Below are 23,913 nucleotides of genomic sequence, written 5' to 3' on the forward strand. Positions count from 1 at the left end.
TTTTTAAATTTGTTTTGTTTTTTACTTCTTCCACATCTCTTGAAATTACCTTCTTGTAGGCGAGTTCTGTGTTCTCTATGCTAGAACAGGTGACCCATCCTTTGAATTTCTCTTTTGCTTCTTTCTGAAGATTCTGCATCAGACTTTCAAGGTACATTTGGTAATTTCCTCCTTCTTCATCCATTTGCTTTCCTAGTTCCTCCACTGTGGGACAATGCACTTCAGCCTCCACATAGGAATTCCGAGATTGGGTTGCCATCTCATGGGGGACCTGTTCCAAAGAAAGCAGGTAAAACTTAGAGGTAGAGGCTTGTTTTGAGAACTGCCTTTTAAGAGAAGCATTCTCTAGCATAATGTATTATCCTGCACACAAGCACAATGAATCTATGAAAACAGATACCCACTGCTATCTGTGCCTACTGTTAATCATGAGATATCAAGATATGAAAATGAAATAGCCAATGTGTCTGTGTACCACAGCTCTCTACTGGATGGAATCAGACTGTTCAATTGTATGTCAAAAGCCCTTAATGCTAATAACGATTCTCCTTTAGCTCAAGACGACTATGTACTTTTGGAGCAGGAGGATACAAGTTCTATCCCTGAAACGGCAAGTGCCAGTGCATGTAGTTCAATAATCACTGTGCAGTCCTAGGCAACTACAGCTTTGTTAGACTACATACAGAACAAAGTATGTAAGCTCCCTTTTAGATTTTTTTTAAAGTAAGATAATAAAAACATATAACTAATTAAACATTAAAACAACAAATTTTGATATAAAGTAAAATTTGTTAACCCAGAATTTTGGGCTGCAAACTCCCCAAGGATAATAAACCAATGATACTAATACCTGTATCTCTGAAAAGGTAGAAGGAGACAGTCAGAAAGAAATGAGAAATAAATATCAGATGGAACAAGCTTATAAATAAGTTAGGAACCATCGCCCTCTAAGCTAAAATGAGAGCAGAAATGTAAGTCTAAACTGTAAATATTTCAAAGGCTGCTCTATTATGTACTGTGGTCTCCATGAATAATGCTGAGTCTTCCACTCACCTCAAAAAGTTTGTTGCATTCTATTATCATGTGTGCAAGTCCCTGAGTAGCTGCCAGGTTTTCACTGAGGTCCTTCTGATCTGGCTTTCCTGTTGCATATTTTTTCTGTATTACTCTGTAATTGAATTCAGTGTCTCAGGTAAGAGGAGATGAATCTTTTCAATATGGAAGTAAACATAATGGCATAATGTTCTCATGGCCACAGAGAAAATCCTTTTAAATTTACATTTCTCAGAGATCATTCAGACCACACAAAACCTTTTTTTGATTCCAAAGGAAAAAAGTATTTAACTAAAATATTCTCAAGCTAAAGTTATAATCAGGAACGTTTAAAGATGTTGTACATTGCATATGATACATTTTTCAACAGACCCTCAACTAATATGCCCAGTATTCTACGCTGTCATCATTTAAAATGCTTGGCTAGGCACTGGCTACAAGGAGACCTTTCCAGACCCATATACCTGAACAGATTCCAAATATGGTCATAGTAATATCTTTGGCAGGGATGGGAAGGGATTGCAGAGGGGACATTTAGATGGGCCACCAATGTTTGGATGGATCTAAGCCCTGTTTAATCTATATTCACCATGTTATGAACCACCACAGGAACATGGCCTGAAATGAGCTCCATTTTCCAGTTAGCAGAATGCTACTCAAGTATACACAAAGTGAGTCATTGGCAGAGCTGAGATTAGAACACAAGCATTCCATGCTTATCCCTCCTTTCCATGATGCCTCTTTTAATAATGATTTGGGTGAAGTTTAGGGTTGCACAGGATTTAAGCCACAACACACCCATTGACCTTGACAGGAATTGTGTGCCTGCAACCTTGTACCATGCACTGAAAATGTGCTTGTTAAAAGCCCTGCTCTATCTTCTGCACACTGAAGTCAATGGCAAAAGCCCCATTGATTCCAATGGCAACAGAATCAGGCTCGGTGCCTTCAAAAGCCAAAACTAGCTCTACAAAACATACTCACACGCTCACTGAATTTACAGATGAAAATGGGCATTTACTTGTGCAAGAATTAAATGACTTTCTCTATATATGTAAATGCCCCTCTGGCTCTGTAATGCCTTCTCAAAGAATGCATGCCCAAATCTTGGGGTGCAATATTGAACAGTCACCTTTGAAAATTTGACCCCAATGTCGGTCTAAACATCAAAAGCATCATTTTATTTCATGCTAATAAAATATTATTTAAGTTTTAAACTCCAGCCCTTTCTGTAAAAGATAAGGGGACAGCCAAGACGGTTACTTACCTTGGTGAGCTTTCCTTCTTTAATATATTAAGGTGGAAAAGGGAAGGGGCCAGACACACAGCAACATTCATTGGAGTCATTTGATTCTCTTCTACAGAGGAAACGTCACTCAGGAAACACAGCAGAGTCTGCAAAACCTCCCTGTTTTCATCTGACATCAACATGATGGCTGCCTGCACAGCCAGAAGTCTCTGCTCTTTGGGAACATCTGAGGAAAATCAAGTGTCATTCAATGGGATTAATCATAACGTCTTGTAAAGACACTGGAACATGATAAAGTGAACACAGAAACTTGGACTGTGGTGCCTACTTTTTTTGGAGAGGGAAAACACCTCTTAAATGTCAGACTATGAAAACCTGAGCTTTTCTTTCTTACATATTCTGAGCTTGCTCAATCCTACTCTTCCATGTTTTGGAAAGTGAATACCTACCTGTACTAAAGAGGACTGAGTCCAAACTTTTAAGCTCTATTATATTTTTTATCTTTCCATAGTGCATAGCCTGCCTGGCCTATTTTACTACCCTTCTCTGTCCCTAAGGAGATGGTTCTCTAAGAAGGAGACCGTACTTCATTTAGAGTTTATGATGTGAGAACAGTACTTAGTGCCATAGCTATTTTCTATGATTTTTCTGCCCTTGGGAGAGCAGTTCAAAAAGCATTAGGAATGCTTGGGAAAATGCTTGCACTTATGTCCTGAACCTAGGAAGAGTTTAATGAAAGTAGTAATGGATATGCTTAAATAGCATCTTGGACAGAATCATTTCTAAAGTTTCCATAAGTTTCCTCAGGTTGGAACTCCTCTGGGTGTTTAATACTTTATATATAACCCTATGAAAGAAGAGCAAAGCCTGAGTTACCATTGATGCAACAGCAAGCTATAAAGTTTTGTTTCTTAGCTCACGCAAGCACTTTATTTTAAAAGGTTTCAGACAAAAAATGGCAAATTGATATAGTATAACCCTGATTTTCTAGAGGTGGCAAGGGACACAGGAAATCTTCAGAAAACTCAGAGGAATCTTTGGTAAGTCTGTGCAATATGTCCCTCATCCCTCCCTCCTGCACATAATAAAGAATACAATACAACTCTGAGGGACTTCACTTCAGTTAACTGGGAGTTTTGGTTAAGCAGAGTAACATAAACCACTGCTATGCCAAGTATAGGGTAACTGAGCACAGTTTGAACTGTGGTATGCTCATCCCCCTGCAATCACAGAAGTCAACCATTCTGGATATATCAACTCAGCTCTTCAAGTGTCCCAGCTCCTCAAGTTCTTGCCAGTATGTCATGGGGAAAAGAATCGTTCCCAACCCCAATTTTGGTGATTTAAGTAAACTACATGCATATAAACAAAAATTCCCAAAGTTAAGTATCTATCTAACCCACGGTGGGCAAACTTTTTGGCCAGAGGGCCACATCTGGGTATGGAAATAGTATGGTGGGTCATGAATGCTCACGAAATTGGGAGTTGGGGTGCAGGAGAGGGTGAGGGCTCCGGCTGGAGGTGCGGGCTCTGGGGTGGGGCCAGAAACGAGGAGTTCAGGGTGTTGGAGGGGGCTCCAGGCTGAGGGTTGGGATATGGAAAGGATGAGGGCTCTGGCTGGAGGTGTGGGCTTGGGTGGGGCCAGGGATGAGGGGTTTGGGGTGCAGGAGGGGGCTGGGGTGGAGCAGAGGGGTTTGGAGTATGAGAAGGGGCTCCGGATTCAGGCAGGGGTATGGGCTCTGGGCTAGGATGAGGGGTTTGGGGTGCAGGAGGGGCCTCCAGGCTGGGGTAGGGGGTTGGGTGTGGGGGAGGGGGCTCCAGGCTGGGAGGTTTGGAGTATGCGGGGAGTGCTAGGGGCGGTGGTGAGGTTTCCGGCTGGGGGTGCAGACTCTGGGATGGGGATGAGGGGTTTGGGGTGAAGGAGGGTTCTCCGGGCTGGGATTGAGGGGTTTGGAGGGCAGGAGGAGGATCAGGGCTGGGGCAGAGGGTTGGAGTCCGGGAGGGAGGCAGGGGGGCAAGCTCCGGATGGCACTTACCTCAAGCAGCTCCCGGAAGCAGCAGCATGTCTTCTTTCCAGCTCCTACATCGAGGTGTGGCCAAGTGGCTCTGCTTGCTGCCCCATCTGCAGGTGCCACCCCTGCAGCTCCCATTGGCCAGCGTTCCCAGCCAATGGGAGTTGTGGAGCCAGCACTTGGGGTGGAGGCAGTGCGCAGAGCCCCCTGGCTGACCTTATGCGTAGGAGCTGGAGAGGGACATGCTGATGTTTCTCGGAGCTGCACAGAGCTACAGCATGTGCAGAGTAGGGCAAGCCCCAAACCCCGCTCCCCAATGGGAGCTCGAGAGCCAGATTAAAAGGTCTGATGGGCCAGACACGGCCTGCGGGCCATAGTTTGCCCACCCTTGATCTAACCCCACACTTTATGAGCTACTGCAGGTACTCAACTAACTGTTCATTTTTATTTATTTTTTTGATCCAGAAAGGTTGGTTCTTCCAGTCCTACCTGAAGCAGAGAAATATAAATGTTGTTGAATGTATGGAGGAAAAAATCCTGTTTTTAATCTAAACTTTGTTTCTCAATATGTAGGAAAGCCCACCTGTTTCCCTGTTACTGCTTTGTTTTAAACAAATCCATATGGAAATCCTTGTGAGCTCCTTAAAGTTACTCACACAGTGCAAAGACATCCTTCCTAGAGCCATTTCTTCTTCTCCCAGCAGTACAGGTTTAAGCTCTTTAGCCTTACTATGCCCTGGAATTAATTTATTCCCTATATATACTGTACATGGAGGCTTTACTATCATTTTCTCAAATGACATTTTATAACCACAAGAATATGGTAAAAGGCTGATCCATAAAGTGGACTATCACAACTTCCTTCTTTAAATCTTTTCTCTATGTACTGTACTAGAGTATTACAGGACCAGTTTTAGTTATAAATAAAATACATCTGACTTCCCCAAAACAGAAGCTCCTATAAGGCCTAGCAACATCCTAAAAGGAGATTTTTTTAAATTGGTTTTGTAGTTTTATATGAGTTTCCAGACTCTGAAACCATATGTGCTTTTTAGAGACGTGGGCATTCAGATGTGACAGTTGACTGGCCTTCCCTCCTGTGTTAACATAGGAGCATTCCCAGTTTTCATCAAACAATGGCTAAAACACATACTTTTATTTAAGAGTCACTGTGAGAACATAAAATATGGCCCTGGAATTAGATATATCCTCTACTTAGACTGCTATTTTGGTGATGCAAGTAATTATGGGAGCAATTTTATTGGTGCAAATAATTACAGGTGCTTTTTATAAAGGCTATGAAATGTGCCTGAAGTTCAGTGTGACCCTGCAGCTTCTGGGCATGAAAGCAGAGAGAGGAAGTATGGGTCAACGATTAGGTCACTAGTCTAGGACTAGTGAGACTCAGATTCAATTCACTGCTCCCCACGGACTTCTTGTATGACCTTGGTCTCACTGTTTTTCATTTTGTCTCTCTCCATCTCAGCCCCTCACCTGTGAAACAGGGATAACAGTATTTCCATGCCTCACAGGGGTGTTGTGAGGATAAATACATTAAAAATTGTGAGGTGCTCAGATACTATGCTAATGGAAGGGGGTGGGGAGATACAGGTACCTTAGAATTCTGAAAACTGGGCTCATATGGTATTTTAAAATGGTTTCTCTCTTATCAGTATCACCTGAAATTCCTACAACAGAACATTTTAAGTTGTTAATTTACTTTTCACTATTTCCACTGTTTGTTTACTTTTGACTCCTCCCCTAATTTGGACAATTAGACTAAAATGGTCAGTTTCATTTTCTGGCTCACATGTACTGGTCTCTTTCTGATATGTTTGAGGTTCAGACATTGCTGAGGAATGAAATTAAAAGAAAAATCCCTTAAGCTTTTCTTCCCCTATTTTCTTCCCCCTCTTAACAGGACTTAAGTTTGGGATCTAAACTACAGGACTAGAGTACATATAAATGTTAGTAGATATAATGAAAATGCAAACCCTCAAAAGCTATATCCTCATGAAAATTCATTTCATATTAATGTTCTCATTTTTAAGGGCAAGCCACCATCCTCTCCACATTCAAAAGACTTTTACCAAGATGAAGTGAGTCAGTACTTTTTTAAAAAAATATGATATTATCATATAAACTGTTTCAGGTTATTTCCTCCTCTGAATTTCTCTGTGCATCTCACCTTCTCTGTGTGCTTCTTTTTGATTGGAAGGCTGTGATTTTCAAAGTTGCATGTGGAATTTGGACACCCAATTTCTATGACAGTTAAGGGAACTGCATGCCTAAATCCCATTAGGTAGCTTTGAAAATCTCAGCCAAAGCCTCTAGTAGCAGGGACTGTCTTTATTTTGTGCTGTGTACAGCACCAATCACATTTTGCCTGATCCAAAGCATTTGAAGTTAATTGAATGAATCAGGCCCACAGTTGACACTTCAGTAACATTCAGAATAACCATCATTTTACTTACATTGATAGATATGGAGGAAGGTTTCTCCTAGCTTACTGGTGAGAAGAGGTTCTGGCAAGTCCCTGAAAAACTGCTTTACCATATCTGCCACATCGTAGGCTGATTGGTCTTCATAGCTGACGTTCTCAGGGGAGCTCTCGTTCATCTGACGCAGGGCCTGGATTCGGGACTTCACTCCTGATTTTCGAAACAGACCCACCTAAACCAGGAGCCACGTTGGGTTGGTTAAACAGCCATTTCTTTCAAGTATTTCTTACAAGAGGCTTTGCTTACTGAGGAAGTTGTCTTATTTGTTTTACTATTGTAGATAACAAGATTTCATGCAACTGCTAGATTCTTACATTAATGGAAATGCCAGTAGACTTGTTTACAAGAGAAATCATAAATAGCTACATACTCTTGCTGTGGGACTATAACACCTAATAATTCTTCCCTATTATACCAAATCACACACCAAAAGGTCAGAATGTATGAGGATATGATAGCCCCTAAAAATTGTGAGCCAGTTCCTTAGCTGGCGTAAATGGACAGAACTAGTCGACTTTAATGGAGATACACTGATTTACCCCTGCTGTGAATCTAGCTTATCACGTCTATCTATTTTGAAGATTAACAAGATGACAGGATCTTCAGCTAAGTAATATACTACGTGTCAAGAGACTGGGACGTCCTGGTAGGATTAACACCAAGATGCTAAATCTATTTTTCCCCTTCCTGTTCTCTGCTCCCCGAAGTTTCCTAAAATTCCACTGAAAAAGCTAGCAGTTACAAAGCAGAGGCCGCAGAGGGATTATCTGTGTAGAGACTAAGGGTACGTCTTCACTACCTGCTGGATTGGCGGATAGTGATCGATCTATTGGGGATCGATTTATCACGTCTCATCTAGATGTGATAAATTGATCCCCGAATTGATGCCTATATTCCACCTCGGCAGGAGGAATAAGCAGAGTTGACGGGGGAGCCGCCAAGGTCGACTCGCTGCCGTGAGGGCTGCCAGGTAAGTCGAACTAAGATACTTCGACTTCAGCTACGTGAATAGCATAGCTGAAGTTGCGTATCTTAGTTCGAAACCCCCCAGTTTAGCCCAGGCCCAAGATACATTTTTATCTTGTTTGCTTTCTATTTTGAAGGAAGTGGTAATTCTTAAAATGAGCCCGGTTAGTGCCTTCATAGCAGTGTTGTCCTTTTACAGTAGTTCTTGGAAGTGGAATTCCCCTGAGGTGAATTCCTGAGCATGAACCACATATTTATTCCCAAGTGAGTTTCTGTTGTTCCATTTGGGAAGTATTCCTGTTGTTTTTCTTCAGTTTATAGGAGAAGAGGTGAAATACTGAGAAAATCTATAAAAAGAATAAAGTGGGCATATTTTGGGCTTCAAATTATAAAGCTTGCTTCCTCATTGCCTGTTGTGTATAGCTAGTTATTTGTTTTGTTAACTTGGAGTCAAGGTTACTGGACAGCATATTCCACCAACTCCAACCATGAAAGGAATTAAATATGCAGTTCAGTCATGCAACATCCTTTGCTTAATTTTGCAACCTCCATTCCAAGGCCCATGCAGCTCCATCCTCAGCCTGAACAGTTAATGGATGCTCTTGAAGTCCTTCCATGTTCAATGGTCACATACTGAAATGTTTTGATGATTAATATAGAGATGATGTGGCTTTCGTAAATTAAACTGTACGTAGTACTGTGCATACTGTGTATTAGTTTGTAAGTGGAATACAGTGTCAGATTGCAAATAGTGGTTTTGAGATTTTTCTGTTATGTCTAGGAAAAGTTATATAAGTGAGTTATGTCTGTGATGTTTGCAATCTAAATTTATATGTAGAAATTACAGAACTGAAATCTGCATTGTGTGCACATTGGTGGATTATGTTTATATTCAGAGGTAAAGCTGCCCCTTAGATCTGTCAGTGAAATATAAGGAAGCGTCTGGCTGTTTTCACCTGGATTGTCCATCATTTCTTCTCTCCCTTTTGAATGCTCCCCCAGCCTGGTATATTGAATGTACTAGACTCATGGCCACGTTTGTTTCTGTTCAAAGTACAAAGCTCTGCAGCATGCTGGACAAATGTGAAGCAAAACCTCTGTGTTTGGGGCAAAGGCTCCTTGCTGGCATAAACAACCTTTAAAAATTCACAGCTACTCTAGAACCAGAGGTCAGACATCAAATATCATCAAAACAATCTCCTGGTGCCTGACATTCAGTTACTGCTAATCTCTACTATTGTGTAATGATGTTACTTCTATTTCCCTTTCTTTGGAAAAATGCTCAATTCATCAAGAGAGGGTAATTCTTGGTTTCATAAAAGCAGGTGTTTCAGGCTCTCTTCCACAGTATTAGAGATAAAAGAAAAGAAGGACTTGTGGCACCTTAGAGATTAACAAATTTATTTGAGCATAAGTTTTCGTGAGCTTTGTTAGTCTCTAAGGTGCCACAAGTACTCCTTTTCTTTTTGTGAATACAGACTAACACGACTGCTACCCTGAAACCAGTATTAGAGATGTATCCTGTAACTACAAGGGATCCATAAACACACAGACACCAACGGATTTACACCAGAGATTAATTTATCCCACTCTCTTTATTTTCTTCATGTGCTGTGGATAGTCTATTCTGCAAGTGCACAGTTGATGTAAGATAGAAATAAAAGCTCAGCCAACAAAGAAAGGTACAGAGACTTCTCTTTGCCAGGGTTGTATCTGAATAATCGTTTTCAATCCTTAATGGCTTGGATTTCCTTACTTCATCTCAGAACAGTCACAACTATCTCAAGTGCCCATAGCCATACTTTACAATTATATAAACAACTGCAACTCTGTTAAATACATGCAGTGGCAGACCCAGAAGCGCAGGGCTCTAGGCTAGCTCCCTACATGCACAATGAAATACCTCTAACAAGCCATTGTACAGGGAGGTGCTGGAAGCTGCTTTGGTCTCTAACAAATCCAATGGCCAGGCGTTAGCTGATTCTGAATTAGATGGGATAAGGAGAGGAGGTGTCAAGTGCAGAAGCTGAATTAACAGAACATTTGAAATCCTGTATCTGGGTTTGCGTGAAAGTCTCTGCACAAATATGTTTTTAAATGTTCACAGTCTGGAAGCACTTTGACGTTAAACTCTTCCCTCTACCTTTAATATTTTAATTTAATATTTCCTCAATTCTACCATTAGGAGAGTGGAGCTGGCTTTCTCCTATTGCTCAGACACCTTCCAGTGGCCTCTTAAAGCAGAAACTTGAACGTGTCATAAGAGATGCTGTTCCTGGCTGGCTGGATTCTCTCTGTTGCTTTTTCTTTTTCTGGTCTCTGTCCTGTTTTCCACTTTCTTCCACTGTTACTCCTCATTCTCCCAATTGTCTCTGTTGTTCTATTTTGCTCTCTGTTCCCTTCTCTCTGTTCTCCTTTTCGCTCTCCTATACATATTTCCATTCCCCCAACTCCACTACTTAATCCAGCCCTGCTTCACCTCCGTGCTCTCTGCTCCCCAATTCTTTCACTCTCACTATACAAGCCCAGATACCATGGTGATGGGCGTTGAATGAGAACTTAGCTACAGAGAGTTGTGGTATGATTTCCTCCCTGTCCCTAGTTATCTTCCCATTTCTGCCCACAGTGCCGAAACTCCCATTAGGCCATTCCCACAGCATCAGATCCACTCCTGCAGCAAGCACAATGTCACAAGCAGAGCAAGAAGCAGAAACTCTGGTAAATTCAGAAGTGGGCCTTGGGGCATGTGGGAAACATGCTGCTCCAATGTTAAAACTGGGCAAGCATTGTTGCAATGCAGAACAAAACATCAACTTGCTGTCTGAGCTCTCTGGCCAAATATATGCTGTGAGAATGTATCATAGAATCATAGAAGATTTGGGTTGGAAGAGACCTCAAGACCTCAGGTCATCTAGTCCAACCCCCTGCTATGTATGTACATATACATAGAGCTCTATCTTTAGGGGAGGAACAATAAAGATATAATAGCTATGTTCCTTGGATAGTGAGTTAATAAAGCAACAAAATGGGTGTTAGTAATATGTCAGTCATTGTCCAGTGCTACCATAACCTGCATAGTGCTCTAGAATGGTGTGGCGTTGATGTGGGCTGGCAAAGTAAAATGTTTATACAGTAAAACCATTTCAACTAGCTTGATGCATAGCCTGACTATGGAAAAACCCTTTGAAATTTAGCCAAGAATGTAACGTCCATACCTGATCTAGACAACTGCTGCGTAAGTAGCGCAGTGCTTGTTGCATGCTCTGTGGAAGGGGTTGCCCCGTCCTCTGGACATGAACTATCAAAGGCACACCAAAGACATTCTTGTCCTTGTAGTCAGGAACTTTCATCCTCTTCATGAACTTTGGTACAGACCTGGAATTCACACTGTTAGCATTAAACTGTCAGAGTACTTACATGATCCTACTGGCTAATATTGCTGAGGGAAGCCAGTAACTCTGAACGCAGCTGAATAACCGATAAAGACAGCTGATAAAAGTTTCCTTTCTAATACATGATATATGAATCCTTTGAAGTCTGCACATGTTATGGTCTTCTTAAAAAGAAAAGGAGTACTTGTGGCACCTTATAGACTAACAAATTTATTTGAGCATAAGCTTTCGTGAGCTACAGCTCACTGCACTGGATGCATTCAGTGGAAAATACAGTGGGGAGATGATTTATATACACAGAGAACATGAAACAATGGGTTTTATCATACACACTGTAAGGAGAGTGATCACTTAAGATGAGCTATTACCAGCAGGACGGGGGTGGGGGAGATGAAGAAAACCTTTTGTGGTGATAATCAAGGTGGGCCATTTCCAGCTGTTGACAAGAACGTCTGAGGAACAGTGGGGGGTGGGGGGGAAATAACATGGGGAAATAGTTTTATTTTGTGTAATGACCCATCCACTCCCAGTCTCTATTCAAGCTTAAGTTAATTGTATCCAGTTTGCAAATTAATTTCAATTCAGCAGTCTCTCGTTGGAGTCTGTTTTTGAAGTTTTTTTTGTTGAAGAATAGCCACTCTTAGGTCTGTAATCGAGTGACCGGAGAGATTGAAGTGGTCTCCAACTGGTTTTTGAATGTTATAATTCTTGACGTCTGATTTGTGTGATATATGCCATCATGTGCCAGCAATGCCCCTCTGCCATGTACATTGATCATACTGGACAGTCTCTACATAAAAGAATAAATGGACACAAATCAGACGTCAAGAATGGGGAGAGTTAGGACCCGAAGAATGGGATTCACAGAAGCCTGCACGCTCAACAGGGAGTTCCCTAAACCATCCAATACCAGATGCTGACCAGAAGGGTATGTCCTAAACCCCGTGCCGCTCAGAGAGTTAGTGTCTAACTCTGGGTTGGAGGGAGTCCCTATCTTTGCTTAGGATCAACAGCCATAAACCCTCTCCTGGAGGTTTCTTTCAAGAAAGGTGCCTAACTTGCTACAAAATGGCTGGAGGAAGAGCCCTTAACCTTTAATCCATTAGGACACTCAACTGGGATGTGGGAGACTCTTCCCTCTGCGTGAGGGAATAAGATTTGAACAGGGGTTTCCTCACCTTTCTGCGGATGCCCTAACCATTGGACTATAGAATCATTCACTCCCCCACTGAATATTTATGTATTTGTACACTGTGGAACAGCTTCCACAGGAGAGACTGAGAAAGAGCCCTATATCAGGATCCCCCATAGCCCAGTGGCTAGCACACTTATTGGGAGAGGTAGGAGAACCAAGTGCACAGCTCTTCTCCCCATCATGCAGAGTGGGGGAATAGAAACAGAGTCTCCCACATCTCAGCTGAGTTCCCTGACCAGTGGGATACATTTTATAAAAGAGGCTGCCACCCCCCTGCCTCATGCTGTCTGTTTTGTGTGGCATTAGACAGACCTTGAGAACACTACTGGATTGGGCCCCACAGCTGAGCTAGTCAGGGGAATGCCTAGTTGCAGCAACCCTGTAGGACTTAGGCACCTCGGCACCTCGACTAAGGCAGCTGTGTGCATTTCCAGAGGCAGAAACTTAGGCAGCTAGAGGACTTTTAATGGTGGAAATTGAGATGCCGATAACCTTTAGGCTTCTCCAGGGTTAGCCAGAAGTTGAGCAGTGGTGCTGACATTTTAGTGTTAGGCACCTAAAGTGGGAGTTAAGTCCTTTTGTGACTCTAGCTTTCTCTCATCTCTCTTTCTCCATCTGTACCTTTGGATATACCTTAATTATTTTGCCAAGCTCAGAGAGGCGTTTGTGAGGTTTAGTTAATGTTTATAAAGTGCTTTGAAGGTGCAAAGCACTGTCTCACAGTGAAGTATTATTATCCTCATTATTGGACTAATGTTTCTGCATATACAGGAGAATAGTTTCTAGATAATTTCCACCTACCCACTGCTAATTGCTCCCTTTTAATATAAAAAACAACAAAATCAAACTTGTATACTTGATGTACAATCAACAGCTGCTTCTTTCAAACCACAACTTTAGTTTTAGAGAACCTTATTTTAAAATCTCCTCTTTGTAATTATTCACTCCTAGTCTTCTTGTTTATTTTTCTGGCACTTGGCTGCTATTAGAGAGAGGGTGGGTGTCTAGTGGTTAGAGCAGGGAGGTGGCTCAGACCTCTTGGGTTCTATTTCTGGCTTTGCCACTGACTCACTATATAACTATGGACTAAAATGCACTTTCTGATTCTCAGATGAAAGGGGTTAGGTTAGTGGAATGATAATAATATAATTGGGAGAAACAATTTCCTTCTAAATATATCTGTTTTGTGAGACACATAATGCACTTACCACGTCCAGCCATGTTTGTTTGACATGCAGTATTTTTCCATGATGGCAGTAAGGCGAAGTAAGGAAAATTTTTGCAGTAAATTCAGTTGGGCTGCTGATTGATTACTGAGCTGTAGCGATGCTGCGGAGTGGCTCGGGCCATGAGAGATCTGGAAACTATGCCAGCGTAATCGCCTTCAGCGAAAGAAAGGAGGAAAGGAAAATGAGGTTATACAGTGCCAAAATTAGGAAAAATGTGATGATATACAGTATTTGTCAATGTAAAATCAGTGATTTCTTGTGAAAAGGACTGTTCTTGGGGACAGAGAATGCAGTACCTTGCTTCTGTGAGGCTCTAGGAAGCCTGATCCAAGGCCTACTGAAGTTAATGGAAAGAATCCAATTGATTTTAACAAGCTTTGAATCTGACCCAAGATACTTTCTTTATATACCGACTCATTTTATATACTGACTATTGCAGATAACTCATTTGTATTTCCTTTGCATTTCTTCTTCAAGGTATGAACTTTGGCCCAAATTCTGCAAACATTTATGCATGTGCTTAATACGTGATTAGTCTCATGTGGAATTAACACAGTAGTAAGCAATATGGCTGGTTGTAAGTAATTGAAGTGTTAAGCCCTTTGAATGCATATCTGGATCTGTGTGTGTTTTTACCCATAGATCAAAATACATAGGGCCAAATTCTGCTCTTGGTTACAGCAGCATAAATCCAGAGAAATTCAAATGACTGATACCAGAATGTAAGTGATAGCATAAGAGCCCTCAAAATAGTCTAAGTGCCAAGTTTCTTTCCTTTTGTGACCAGTTGTTTTAGTACACTGTGTTTAGTAAGCAGTTCCCAGGTATACATTCCATAGTCTGTAAGGAGTGTGTGGGTATCTTTTCTTTTAAATTCACTTTCCTGCCTCCTGGAGCCTCTCCCACACAATATGTTTTAGTTAGTAACTGTATCCCTTGCTTTGTGGGTTGGACAAAGGCTGCCTAACTGAAGCCATGTCTGACAAAACCTCATGTGCTTGTGGGGTAACCAATGATGCTTTCATGGGCCATGTACAGTGTCACTTGAACGCATCTGATGAAGTGAGCTGTAGCTCACGAAAGCTTATGCTCAAATAAATTTGTTAGTCTCTAAGATGCCACAAGTACTCCTTTTCTTTTTGCGAATACAGACTAACACAGCTGCTACTCTGAAAAGTGTCACTTGAGTGAGTTTTCAGTGCTAAGAGAACTATACAGAAATGAAAGCAAAGGTAGGTGTGAGAGGGTGCTGTTTGGGTATAAATAAAACTCAAGTATCTTAAAGCTTGATTTTTTGTATGGTGTCCAGTACTGTAAAGAACAAACAGGAGATTTCAAAGATTTCTCATGTTAATTGTTGAAAACAAAATAAAAAAAAATGGCCCAGTGGAACCTTTGTGGGTGAGCACGTGGAAGTGGTTGGCCTCGGAGCACAGAGTGCATAGCACCATTCCTGGCAACCACACTCCCATTGCAATTCAGACACCCCCACCCCTGGCAGTGCAGCTTCACAAAGTCCCTTATTCAGGCCTGTGTCTTCAGGGCACAACTGAGCCTCTTCTCTCAAATTCACAAAATTCATTAATAATGCAGAATGAGTTTCCAAACACTCCGTGTCACTTAGGTGGTCCAGCCTTACATTTCCATTAACAAATACACTGGGCGTTAACCAACTATGAGGGGCTTTGGGGAAAACTGTAAATGCTACATAAGAGCACAGGGCCACTTTTTCAAAGTGGACTCTAATCTTGTGCATGAAAATTTGGTGCCTGCTTCTGTTTGCACAACCTGATGGGCACATTTTAGAGGCCAGTTTGAATATACATCCCATTATGAATATGACACCATGTTTTTTTTAACTAAAATATGTTGTGGAAGAAAGCGTACACTGTAGTTTGCTCTATTACGATGACTCTCCACCTTTTTCATACCAGGGCCCCCTTCTTCTAGAAGTCACCTTTTTATCTAGCTGGATCCCCCCTCCCAATTTAGCAATATGGGCAAGGCAGGGTGATCATGACCCTTTGACACCTGTTCACAATGCTCAGATAGTGTGCCCCTGCTTTATTATATTGTTTTTCACAACCTATCCCATTAATAATGAAAAACAGAAGGAATTATTTAAGGAATTATTCTACCAACCTGTTTGGCCTGGTGAGAGATGCCCCTACACCAGAGTCTCTCCTGTCCCTAATACCAGTGGTTTCTAATTCATTGAGAGATGTTTCATCTCTGTCCATATCATTGGGTGTAGTACGACCATCAGAAACAGAGTTCCCTTCAAAGTCTAATGTGATTTGGGTGGGCGACTGGAATGGCAACAATGCAGATTCCCCAACCAATAAATCATTGCTTTGCAGCTCTGGCTGTAAATCCTCTGACCAGTGGTTTACAACCTCTTTAAGTCCATTGACATGCTGCAAAATGTCATCTAAATGAGGGAAAAGGTCATCTTTTTCCAAGTCCAAAAGGTCTCCAGTGCTGGCGTACAAGTGGGAACCTGGCACATTATCATAAATACTAACTCTAGTTTCTTTAGGACAGCAAGCCACGAGTCTGGACTCTTTAGGAGTAGAGCACTTCTGTTTGCCCAAAGAGATGCTGCCTGTCCTCCAGTTTACACTATTATTGTTGTCAGTAGGTGAGAGACTTTCAATGGAAAGTGCCTTTGGAAAAGTTCCAGGTTTGTGGTCCTTGGGAATATGCACAACCAGGTTCTCTTGGGAGTGAAATTCATTTTTACGGTTTTCGTCTACTTGTCTCAGGACTGTTCCAGCAAGAACATCCAGGTCCTCCAGGTACATACCACCTCGCTTGTTTGTTTCATAACACTTGCGTTCCTTAAAACATGGTGTGCTCATGCCACTAATGCTGTTTTCTGACTGACTACTGTCACTGCTGGACTTGGCAGAAAAGGAAAGTCCTCTTTTGGCTGCATCTTGGGTTAAGTTTTGGAGGTCTCCATTCACTATCTGCATATAGTGCATGTCCTTTAAAGATTTTGGCTCATGTTGAAGAACAGGTCCGCTTATCTCTAAGACACCCTTTAGTTTTCCATGTGCCCCTCTAGGCTTTAGCGTCTCCATGCGCTTTAGAAAGGTCTTGGCTCTCGTTCGTGTTGGTTTCTCATTCTTAAGGTTACAGGAATAATTTGTGATCTCCTTTGGAACCTGGAAGAGTGTACAGCTGATGGGAGTGGTGTAATGTGTAAGTGTGTTTTCTATACTCTGCTGTCCTGAGCAGTCACATATCTCCCTGATAGTGCTGTTAATACCAGACTGATGCCGACTGTCACTTCCCCCACTGCTCTCGCTGTGAATAGACGAGACCTCAGGCTCGCTCAGATCAGTAAGGACACTCTCACTGCTAGGGGTATTTTTCATTTTAATGTCCCCTGAAGACTCATGTCTATCTGATCGGTGAAGCAAAGTGTCAATGTCGTCCACCCGAGACCATCTTCTGCTCGTCCTTTGGAAAGTCCATTTATTACTGATGGCACAGAAGTCTTCTTCATCTGAATCTTCACTCTGGAAAACAACATGTTACACTTTGTTCAACACAGCACTTTTCTTTCTTTTTCTGATTACATTGTAACAAACATGAATCCTCTGCTCATACAGTGAAAGCCATAGATGGCAACGTGGCTCTAGAATACTATAGTCTCTTCCTGGCATAATGGATATCATCAGCTCTTTTACTGCAGCCTTTCTCATTCCAGAGCAAAGACTCTGCAATTAACATGCTACCATAGAAGGAATAAGGTCCTGTTCCTGCCTTATAGAGCTCACGAGTGGACTATGTGCCCATGGAGGGCCTGTTGACTTCAGCAGGGCTTTGAGCAGGCACAAGCAGTCTGCCTGCACTCTGCACAATGCAGGATTGCGGCCTAAGCAGTTTTTAAAAAATACGGGGGCAGGGGAGGGGCTTCCTCACAGCAGTGTTGGCTGGATAAATACATTAAAGATTATGAGGTTATGAGATGCTACCGTAATGGGGCCATGTGCATACCTCAAGCAAACTATCCCCCCATTATATTTTGTTTTTGCTGTGAGAAGTAAACAGTCATTTGCAATGGCAGCAGGAAAACCTAGTTAATCATCTGAATTAAGATGTAGGAAGATTAAGTCTTCAGTTAAATTTGTTCATTTATACACACATACCCTCTAGACAAAAATAAATATTTAGAGATAAAATACCAAGCACGATAAACTATGGCAACAATGTAGTAACTGAGTAAAAATAAAATAAAATAAAATAAAAATCATTAAAATAAAAAGATGCAAAGGTCAATATGAGATTCTGCTACTCAGTTGTCCCAGACAAAACTGATACACTGTCAGCATGGGCCATGGAGTTTTTTGTTTAGCTCACTACTCACTAAGCCAAAGCCCTCTAAAGTCAATTACAGTCTTTCTATTGACTTTGAACCAGTCCCGTACCAAGTTATTCCTGTACAGTTGTTTTAAAGTAGAACAAAATAACTTCACCTATATGACATCGAAACAGTCGTCTTATACCTCCTCATTCCTGGAAGCAGCAGTGAGGCAGTAAAATATAACAGGCTGTCAGACTAAAACAAGGCGTAAACTAAAAAGACTATTTTGGGATTGGAAAATTCTCATTTTAAAAATCTATTCTTAGCAGTATTTTTATATGCTGTTCTGATGGTAAAGTTGTATTATCTCCCATCTAGAACCCGGTTGCTTAATCTAATTAGAAAATGTAAAATAATTTGTAAAATACATCTTAAATAAAACTGAAGTTTGAAAGATGTACATTGTGATGTAATCAGTAAAGTGGCAGATCACCCTAAAGCCATATTGTTGTTGTAAGCTTTTGCTAGGTCATCACTTAAAGGTTGACACATCAATTTTAGATCTTGTCCAAACTGTAAAATAAAATAAAGCTGCTAAACCAGAAAAGCTGTTTTGATTCATTTCTATATTATGTATAACAAGTAGCACACATTTCTTCTGCAGCTGACATGAGTTCACAGGAGTAAATGCCTCAGTTCTGCAGCTAGGGGCAGCAAACAATTAAGCAGCTAGAGAAGCAGCAGAAAAAGAGCTAGAAATGGCTGGTCCTGTTTTGGTCATCTTTTCTGCAGGAAAAGGGATGGACTGTTTGACAGCTATTCCTTCTGGTTGTGTGTGACAGTTGTTATTGAAGGGAGAATTCATGGGGAGGAGGACTGAAAACAAGTGAGGCACTTATAAAATCCACATATTATGGTCTTACTAGTGCCACAACAGGAATATTTAAAAAAACCATTAGGGTAGGTATTTTAAATATTTTAACCATTATTTTATAAGAACATAAGAATGGCCATACTGGGTCAGACCAAAGGTCCATCTAGCCCAGTATCCTGACTTCCAACAGTGGCCAATGCCAGGTGCCCCAGCGGGAATGAACAGAACAGGTAATCATAAAGTGATCCAAACCCTATTCCCAGTGTTACGCCGACAGACCCCGGCTGTCGGCATGGAACCTGGGACCTCTGGAGCTAAAAGCCATATGTCTCTTAGATAAGGCTATAGCAGATTCATTTATCTCTAAGTGGTCTCGGTGCCACTAGAGCGGACAGACCACTCCCAGGAGGTGTGTGGGTTACACTAGCTTCTGGCAAACAGAGGCTAGAGACACCATCCCTGTCCATCCTGGCTAATAGCCATGAATGTATCTAGTTCTTTTTTGAACCCTGTTATAATCTTGGCCTTCACAACATCCTCTGGCAAAGAGTTCCACGGGTTGACTGTGCGTTGTGTGAAGAAATACTTCCTTTTGTTTGTTTTAAACCTGCTGTCTTTTAATTTAATTTGGTGACCCTAGTTTTTGTGTCATGAGAAGAAGTAAATAACACTCCATACCAGTCATGATTTTATAGACCTCTATCATATCCCCCCCCTTAGTTGTCTCTTTTCCAAGCTGAAAAGTCCCAAACTTATTAATCTCTCCTCATATGGAAGCCATTCCATACCCCTAATCATTTTTGTTGCCCTTTTCTGAACCTTTTCCAATTCCAATAGATCTTTTTTGAGATGGGATGACCACATCTGCATGCAGTATTCAAGATGTGGGCATACCATGGATTTATACAGAAGCAATATCATATTTTCTCTCTTATTATCTATCCCTTTTTTGATGATTCCCAACATTCTGTTAGCTTTTTTGACTATCGCTGCACATTGAGTGATGTTTTCAGAGAACTATCCACAATGACTCCAAGATCTCTTTCTTGAGTGGTAACAGCCAATTTAGACCCCATCATTTTATATGTATAGTTGGGATTATGATTTCCAGTGTGCATTACTTTGCATCTATCAACATTGAATTTCATCTGCCATTATAAAGCAATCCACTGCCTAGGTGCTGAGGGCCCTCTACCACACAATAATAAAATGGTAAGCTACACTGCAAACATAATAAAAGACAATAGGGCAGATCTTCGGCTGGTATAAATTTTGAGAACTCTATTGAAGTCATTGGAGCTATGACAATTTACACAGGATCTAGTCCCTTTGTCTTAAAACCCAAAGAAATAAAGCTAAAGTGGTGGACACAATGCGCAAGAGAATTAAGGGAGATGGGGACTGTAACAGGAAAGGGAAGTAAATATGAAGCCAACAGTGTTTCTACTTAAAATATCCTTTGGAGGACAAAAGGCTTAAAGATACTTTTAAACAGTGGCTAGAGATGAACAATGAACATGAACAGTGGTGGAGAATGAATTCTACATCCCAGCACAACAGAGCCAGGATTACTTGCTGACTAGAGCTGGCTGGGAAATGGATTCTTCCCCCCAGAACTTTGCAGTGAAAATGAGAAAAAGTTTTGTTGTGTTGAAATTTTCCATGGAAAATTGTCAGCTTTCCTTGAAAAATCAAAACCACAAAATTTTGATTCTGTAATGTCACCTTGGTTCCTCATGAGAGGTGCCTGCAGAAGGCAGCTAATCCAAAGGCTAATTTTTGTCTGTCCAAATCACTTGAGGGAATATTTTGAGCACAATATATGAAGATTTACCTGTGCAAATCTCATTAAAGTTAATGGAAACTGAATTACTAAATCCTCCACATGGTATATGTATCTCTTCAAGTGATGTGTGGTTAGGTGGGTGGAGGCGGGGAGAGTGAGTGGAACAGGCTTTCACCAAGATTAGCTTTCCCGATAATGCTGTTTGGCAGCTTGCTTAGCTGTGTTTTCATGAATCAGTCAAGCAGCTGCAGACTAGAACTGTGCAAAACGTTCATGTTCACCTCAGAACCAGATAATAGTAGCTGCTTTTGTGTTCCAGTAAGACAGCTTATCGTAAAGTCTATTTGTACAGACAGCATTTAGACCACAGGAACATTTCCCAGATCTGTCGTTGTTGAGTGGAGACACAATTATAAGCTCTTCCATGCATTCTTATTGTCCATTCTCCCCATCTCCAGTTTCCCACCCAGGCCCCAATATTTCTTTGACTCCTAGTCCTCCTCCCCACCCCTCACATTTCTTTGCTCCCACAATTTCCTCTGCTCCAGTCATCCTGCATGCCTGCTGGCCCAACTCTCATTCCCTGCCCTCCACATTGTCCTGTTCTCTCATCCTCTCTTGCCTTATACACCTGTGGGGGAAGGAGTTTACACTGAGCGTAGGTTGTCTAGCTTCTGTTGTGCTGAAATGGTGGCTATGTTTACAAGGGCACTTCCACTTGTCAAGGCTGTAGGGAAATAGTGGCCATGCTAAATAAGGGAAGCCTGTGAGTTCAGTTCCATTCAGAACAATGGGAGATGATGGCTATCTTTAGTAACAGCAAAGATAGTGAGAAAATCATTGTCTCTTCCTGACATAAAGAGCAGCTTTAAAAAAAAAAGCCAACCCCCACCCCCAAGCCACCACCTAAAATCATGGGGTTTGCAATAATATCACAAGAGTGGGGGGTCTCTGCCTCCGAAGAGGCAAGGTTGTGGGGGTGGGGAAGGAGAAGGGCCAGTTATCCACTCACCAAAGACCCTAAGAAGTGATGGGGTCAGTTGGCCATTTCTTGAATGTTTTAGGATGAGAGGAGAGAGGTGGGAATTTTAAGTTAACCAAAAAATGAGGACAGAAGGTATCAGCACTGAAGCTGGCAGGTTTGGCACACAGATTTTGGTGGCAGAAACCCCTACACTGTGAATAGAACCCAAATTGCCAATCTCCATTTTCCCTTTTGCTGATCTGGAATTGATGCAGGGAAAAGGGCAGGAAGTAACTTTGCAACAATTTTTAAATAGCATAGCCAGGGTTCATCCATGTTTTGCTTTTTCTATTCCCTCTCTTGTTTAAGCCGCAATGTCTTTGATAAAAATAAGAAAAATGAAACCACCTGAAGCACCTAAATGGTGCAGTGGGCTTAGTGCATTAGGTTTTCACCAGTGGAGACTTGGGTGTATATTTCAACACTAAAATGAATTTGGATGAACAGAGTCTCTTCCTATAGCACACATTTGTCCACATCATAAAACCACCACACGGTTTGGTGGATTGGCACTCTCTGTTCTAGAGAGACCAGAACAGGGATTTAACATGAAGGTTACATGCACTTATCAAAGGCAGGAAAACCCCTGCAAGTCTGAAGTTGGAAAAAAGGATGGGACCTCACTGGCGTACACACAATTTGGAAGAGAATGGCCAGAAAGGATGCTGGACAACAGGCTGTTTGATGAATGTCGCACACAAGAACAATCTGGTATGAATAAAAGGTAAGAAAATGTCTGCACAGCTTCTGTCTGAATTCCTTTACACAGACAGCAGGATAGAAAAAGATTAAACTGCCAGTGGTATCAAGAGGAGCACCTCATATGGGCAGTTTTCAAAAGTGTTAGACAAACACTCTGAGGGGAAAAAGTGATATATATGGCAACATCTCTCAGAACCAATGATTTCCGTGATATGGTGTTTCTTATAAAGTGCCCCTGGGCCAATGTCATGAGTAAACTAAAAAGCTCAACTGTTATTCTGGATCTGTCACAATTTTTTTAAAATCAATAAGCATTTTTTGCATTCCTTATCAAAACCCTTTGAGCCTTAAATATTGCCTATGTTATTAAAGGAGGTTGTAAGTACGGCATGGTTTATTTTCATATTGTTAACTGGTAGCAAGTCATCATGAGAAATAAGGAAAGCTATTGTTTATACAGAAGCTTCCATTTTTTCCTGGAAGGATTTTCCATTATGTGATCACATGATATGGGTAAATGTGACAATACATTATAATAATAATGCATAATACCCTTTTCCCCTTGACTGGAACTGAACATATATAACATTTAAATTACTGCATGTGTCCATGTAAGTCTGTTAACACTGACCCTGCTGTACTATTCACAGCTATTTATTTTTAATTCATATTTAAAGGCCCTGATCAGGAAACCATTGCTATTCAGGATAGCACTGAAATACATGCTTAGAGTTAAACACGCTTAACTTAAACTTAAGTGCTTTCCTGATCTGGGGCCTGATTGAAGGAGCTCTCATTACAATGGTAAGAACAAAGCCCAGAGGTTTTCATAATGTTTACTTGCCTTTTTCCTTTGGAAGTTCACATCGAGTTTCATTGATGCACACTTGTTCAATGTGTTCAGTCGTCTAGAGGTAAAGAAAAATCCAAAGATTAGCATCCCACTAATTCAAGGGCATGACTTCTCATGATTTCAAAAGTTATCCTCTCATCTTCTTGTGGGGTTGTAACTTTACACAGAAAGATTTACTACACTTATTTTGTTCCATGCTACAGACTTGTGAATCAGAAGGGCATGTCACCGTTGTCACTACCTAATGCCTAGCTCTTCATCCACACACCACAAAACACTTTATAAAGGCTATAAAGATCATTAAACCCATTTTACAGCTGGCTTAAATGAGTCACAGAGTGAAAATGTGACTTGCCCACTGTGTGTGTAATGTTATCATTCTAAAACCCCTAACAAATGTTATGAGATCCCAAAAGATGTATTAGAACCACAAAAAGTGCATTTAAGATTTGATTCCTCACTTTAGGCATTTAGGGCTAGATCAACAAAGGGGATTTAGAGTGAGAATTGCAAAGCCTAACTTTTAGGCCCCCTGCCACCTCGGAGAATCCTCAATCCTGAGTTAGGCTCCCAGGCTCCCTATACACTGCTTGGGAGAGTTAGTTGCTTAAGAATGGGATTCACAACAGCCAGCACACTGAGTGGGGAGCCACCTAACCTAGCCAATAGAAAATGTCGAGAAGACGGGTTTGCCATAAGCCCTTCCCTTCAAAGGATGTTTGGCACCTAAAAGGAAGTGCCTCCCTCTTCTTGGGATTCACA

At 41.4% G+C, this 23,913-nt stretch overlaps 1 protein-coding gene across 8 annotated transcripts in view; it reads right to left on the minus strand.

The window, feature by feature from the left end:
* The window catches only part of STARD13 (StAR related lipid transfer domain containing 13), a 493,680-nt gene that overhangs the window by 13,374 nt on the left and 456,393 nt on the right, over positions 1-23,913 (minus strand). For all 8 annotated transcript variants that reach the window (XM_043504394.1, XM_038387627.2, XM_038387628.2 and 5 more), the window contains 8 exons: positions 23,143-23,206; positions 15,740-17,124; positions 13,577-13,750; positions 10,997-11,156; positions 6,789-6,987; positions 2,321-2,528; positions 1,054-1,168; positions 50-271 (listed from right to left, as the gene is read on the minus strand). In XM_043504394.1, coding sequence (XP_043360329.1) covers positions 50-271; positions 1,054-1,168; positions 2,321-2,528; positions 6,789-6,987; positions 10,997-11,156; positions 13,577-13,750; positions 15,740-17,124; positions 23,143-23,206 — 2,527 coding nt within the window. The remainder of the gene's footprint in view (positions 1-49; positions 272-1,053; positions 1,169-2,320; positions 2,529-6,788; positions 6,988-10,996; positions 11,157-13,576; positions 13,751-15,739; positions 17,125-23,142; positions 23,207-23,913) is intronic.

Source organism: Dermochelys coriacea, chromosome 1 (genome assembly GCF_009764565.3).
Source record: "Dermochelys coriacea isolate rDerCor1 chromosome 1, rDerCor1.pri.v4, whole genome shotgun sequence".
Taxonomy (NCBI): Eukaryota; Metazoa; Chordata; order Testudines; family Dermochelyidae; genus Dermochelys; species Dermochelys coriacea.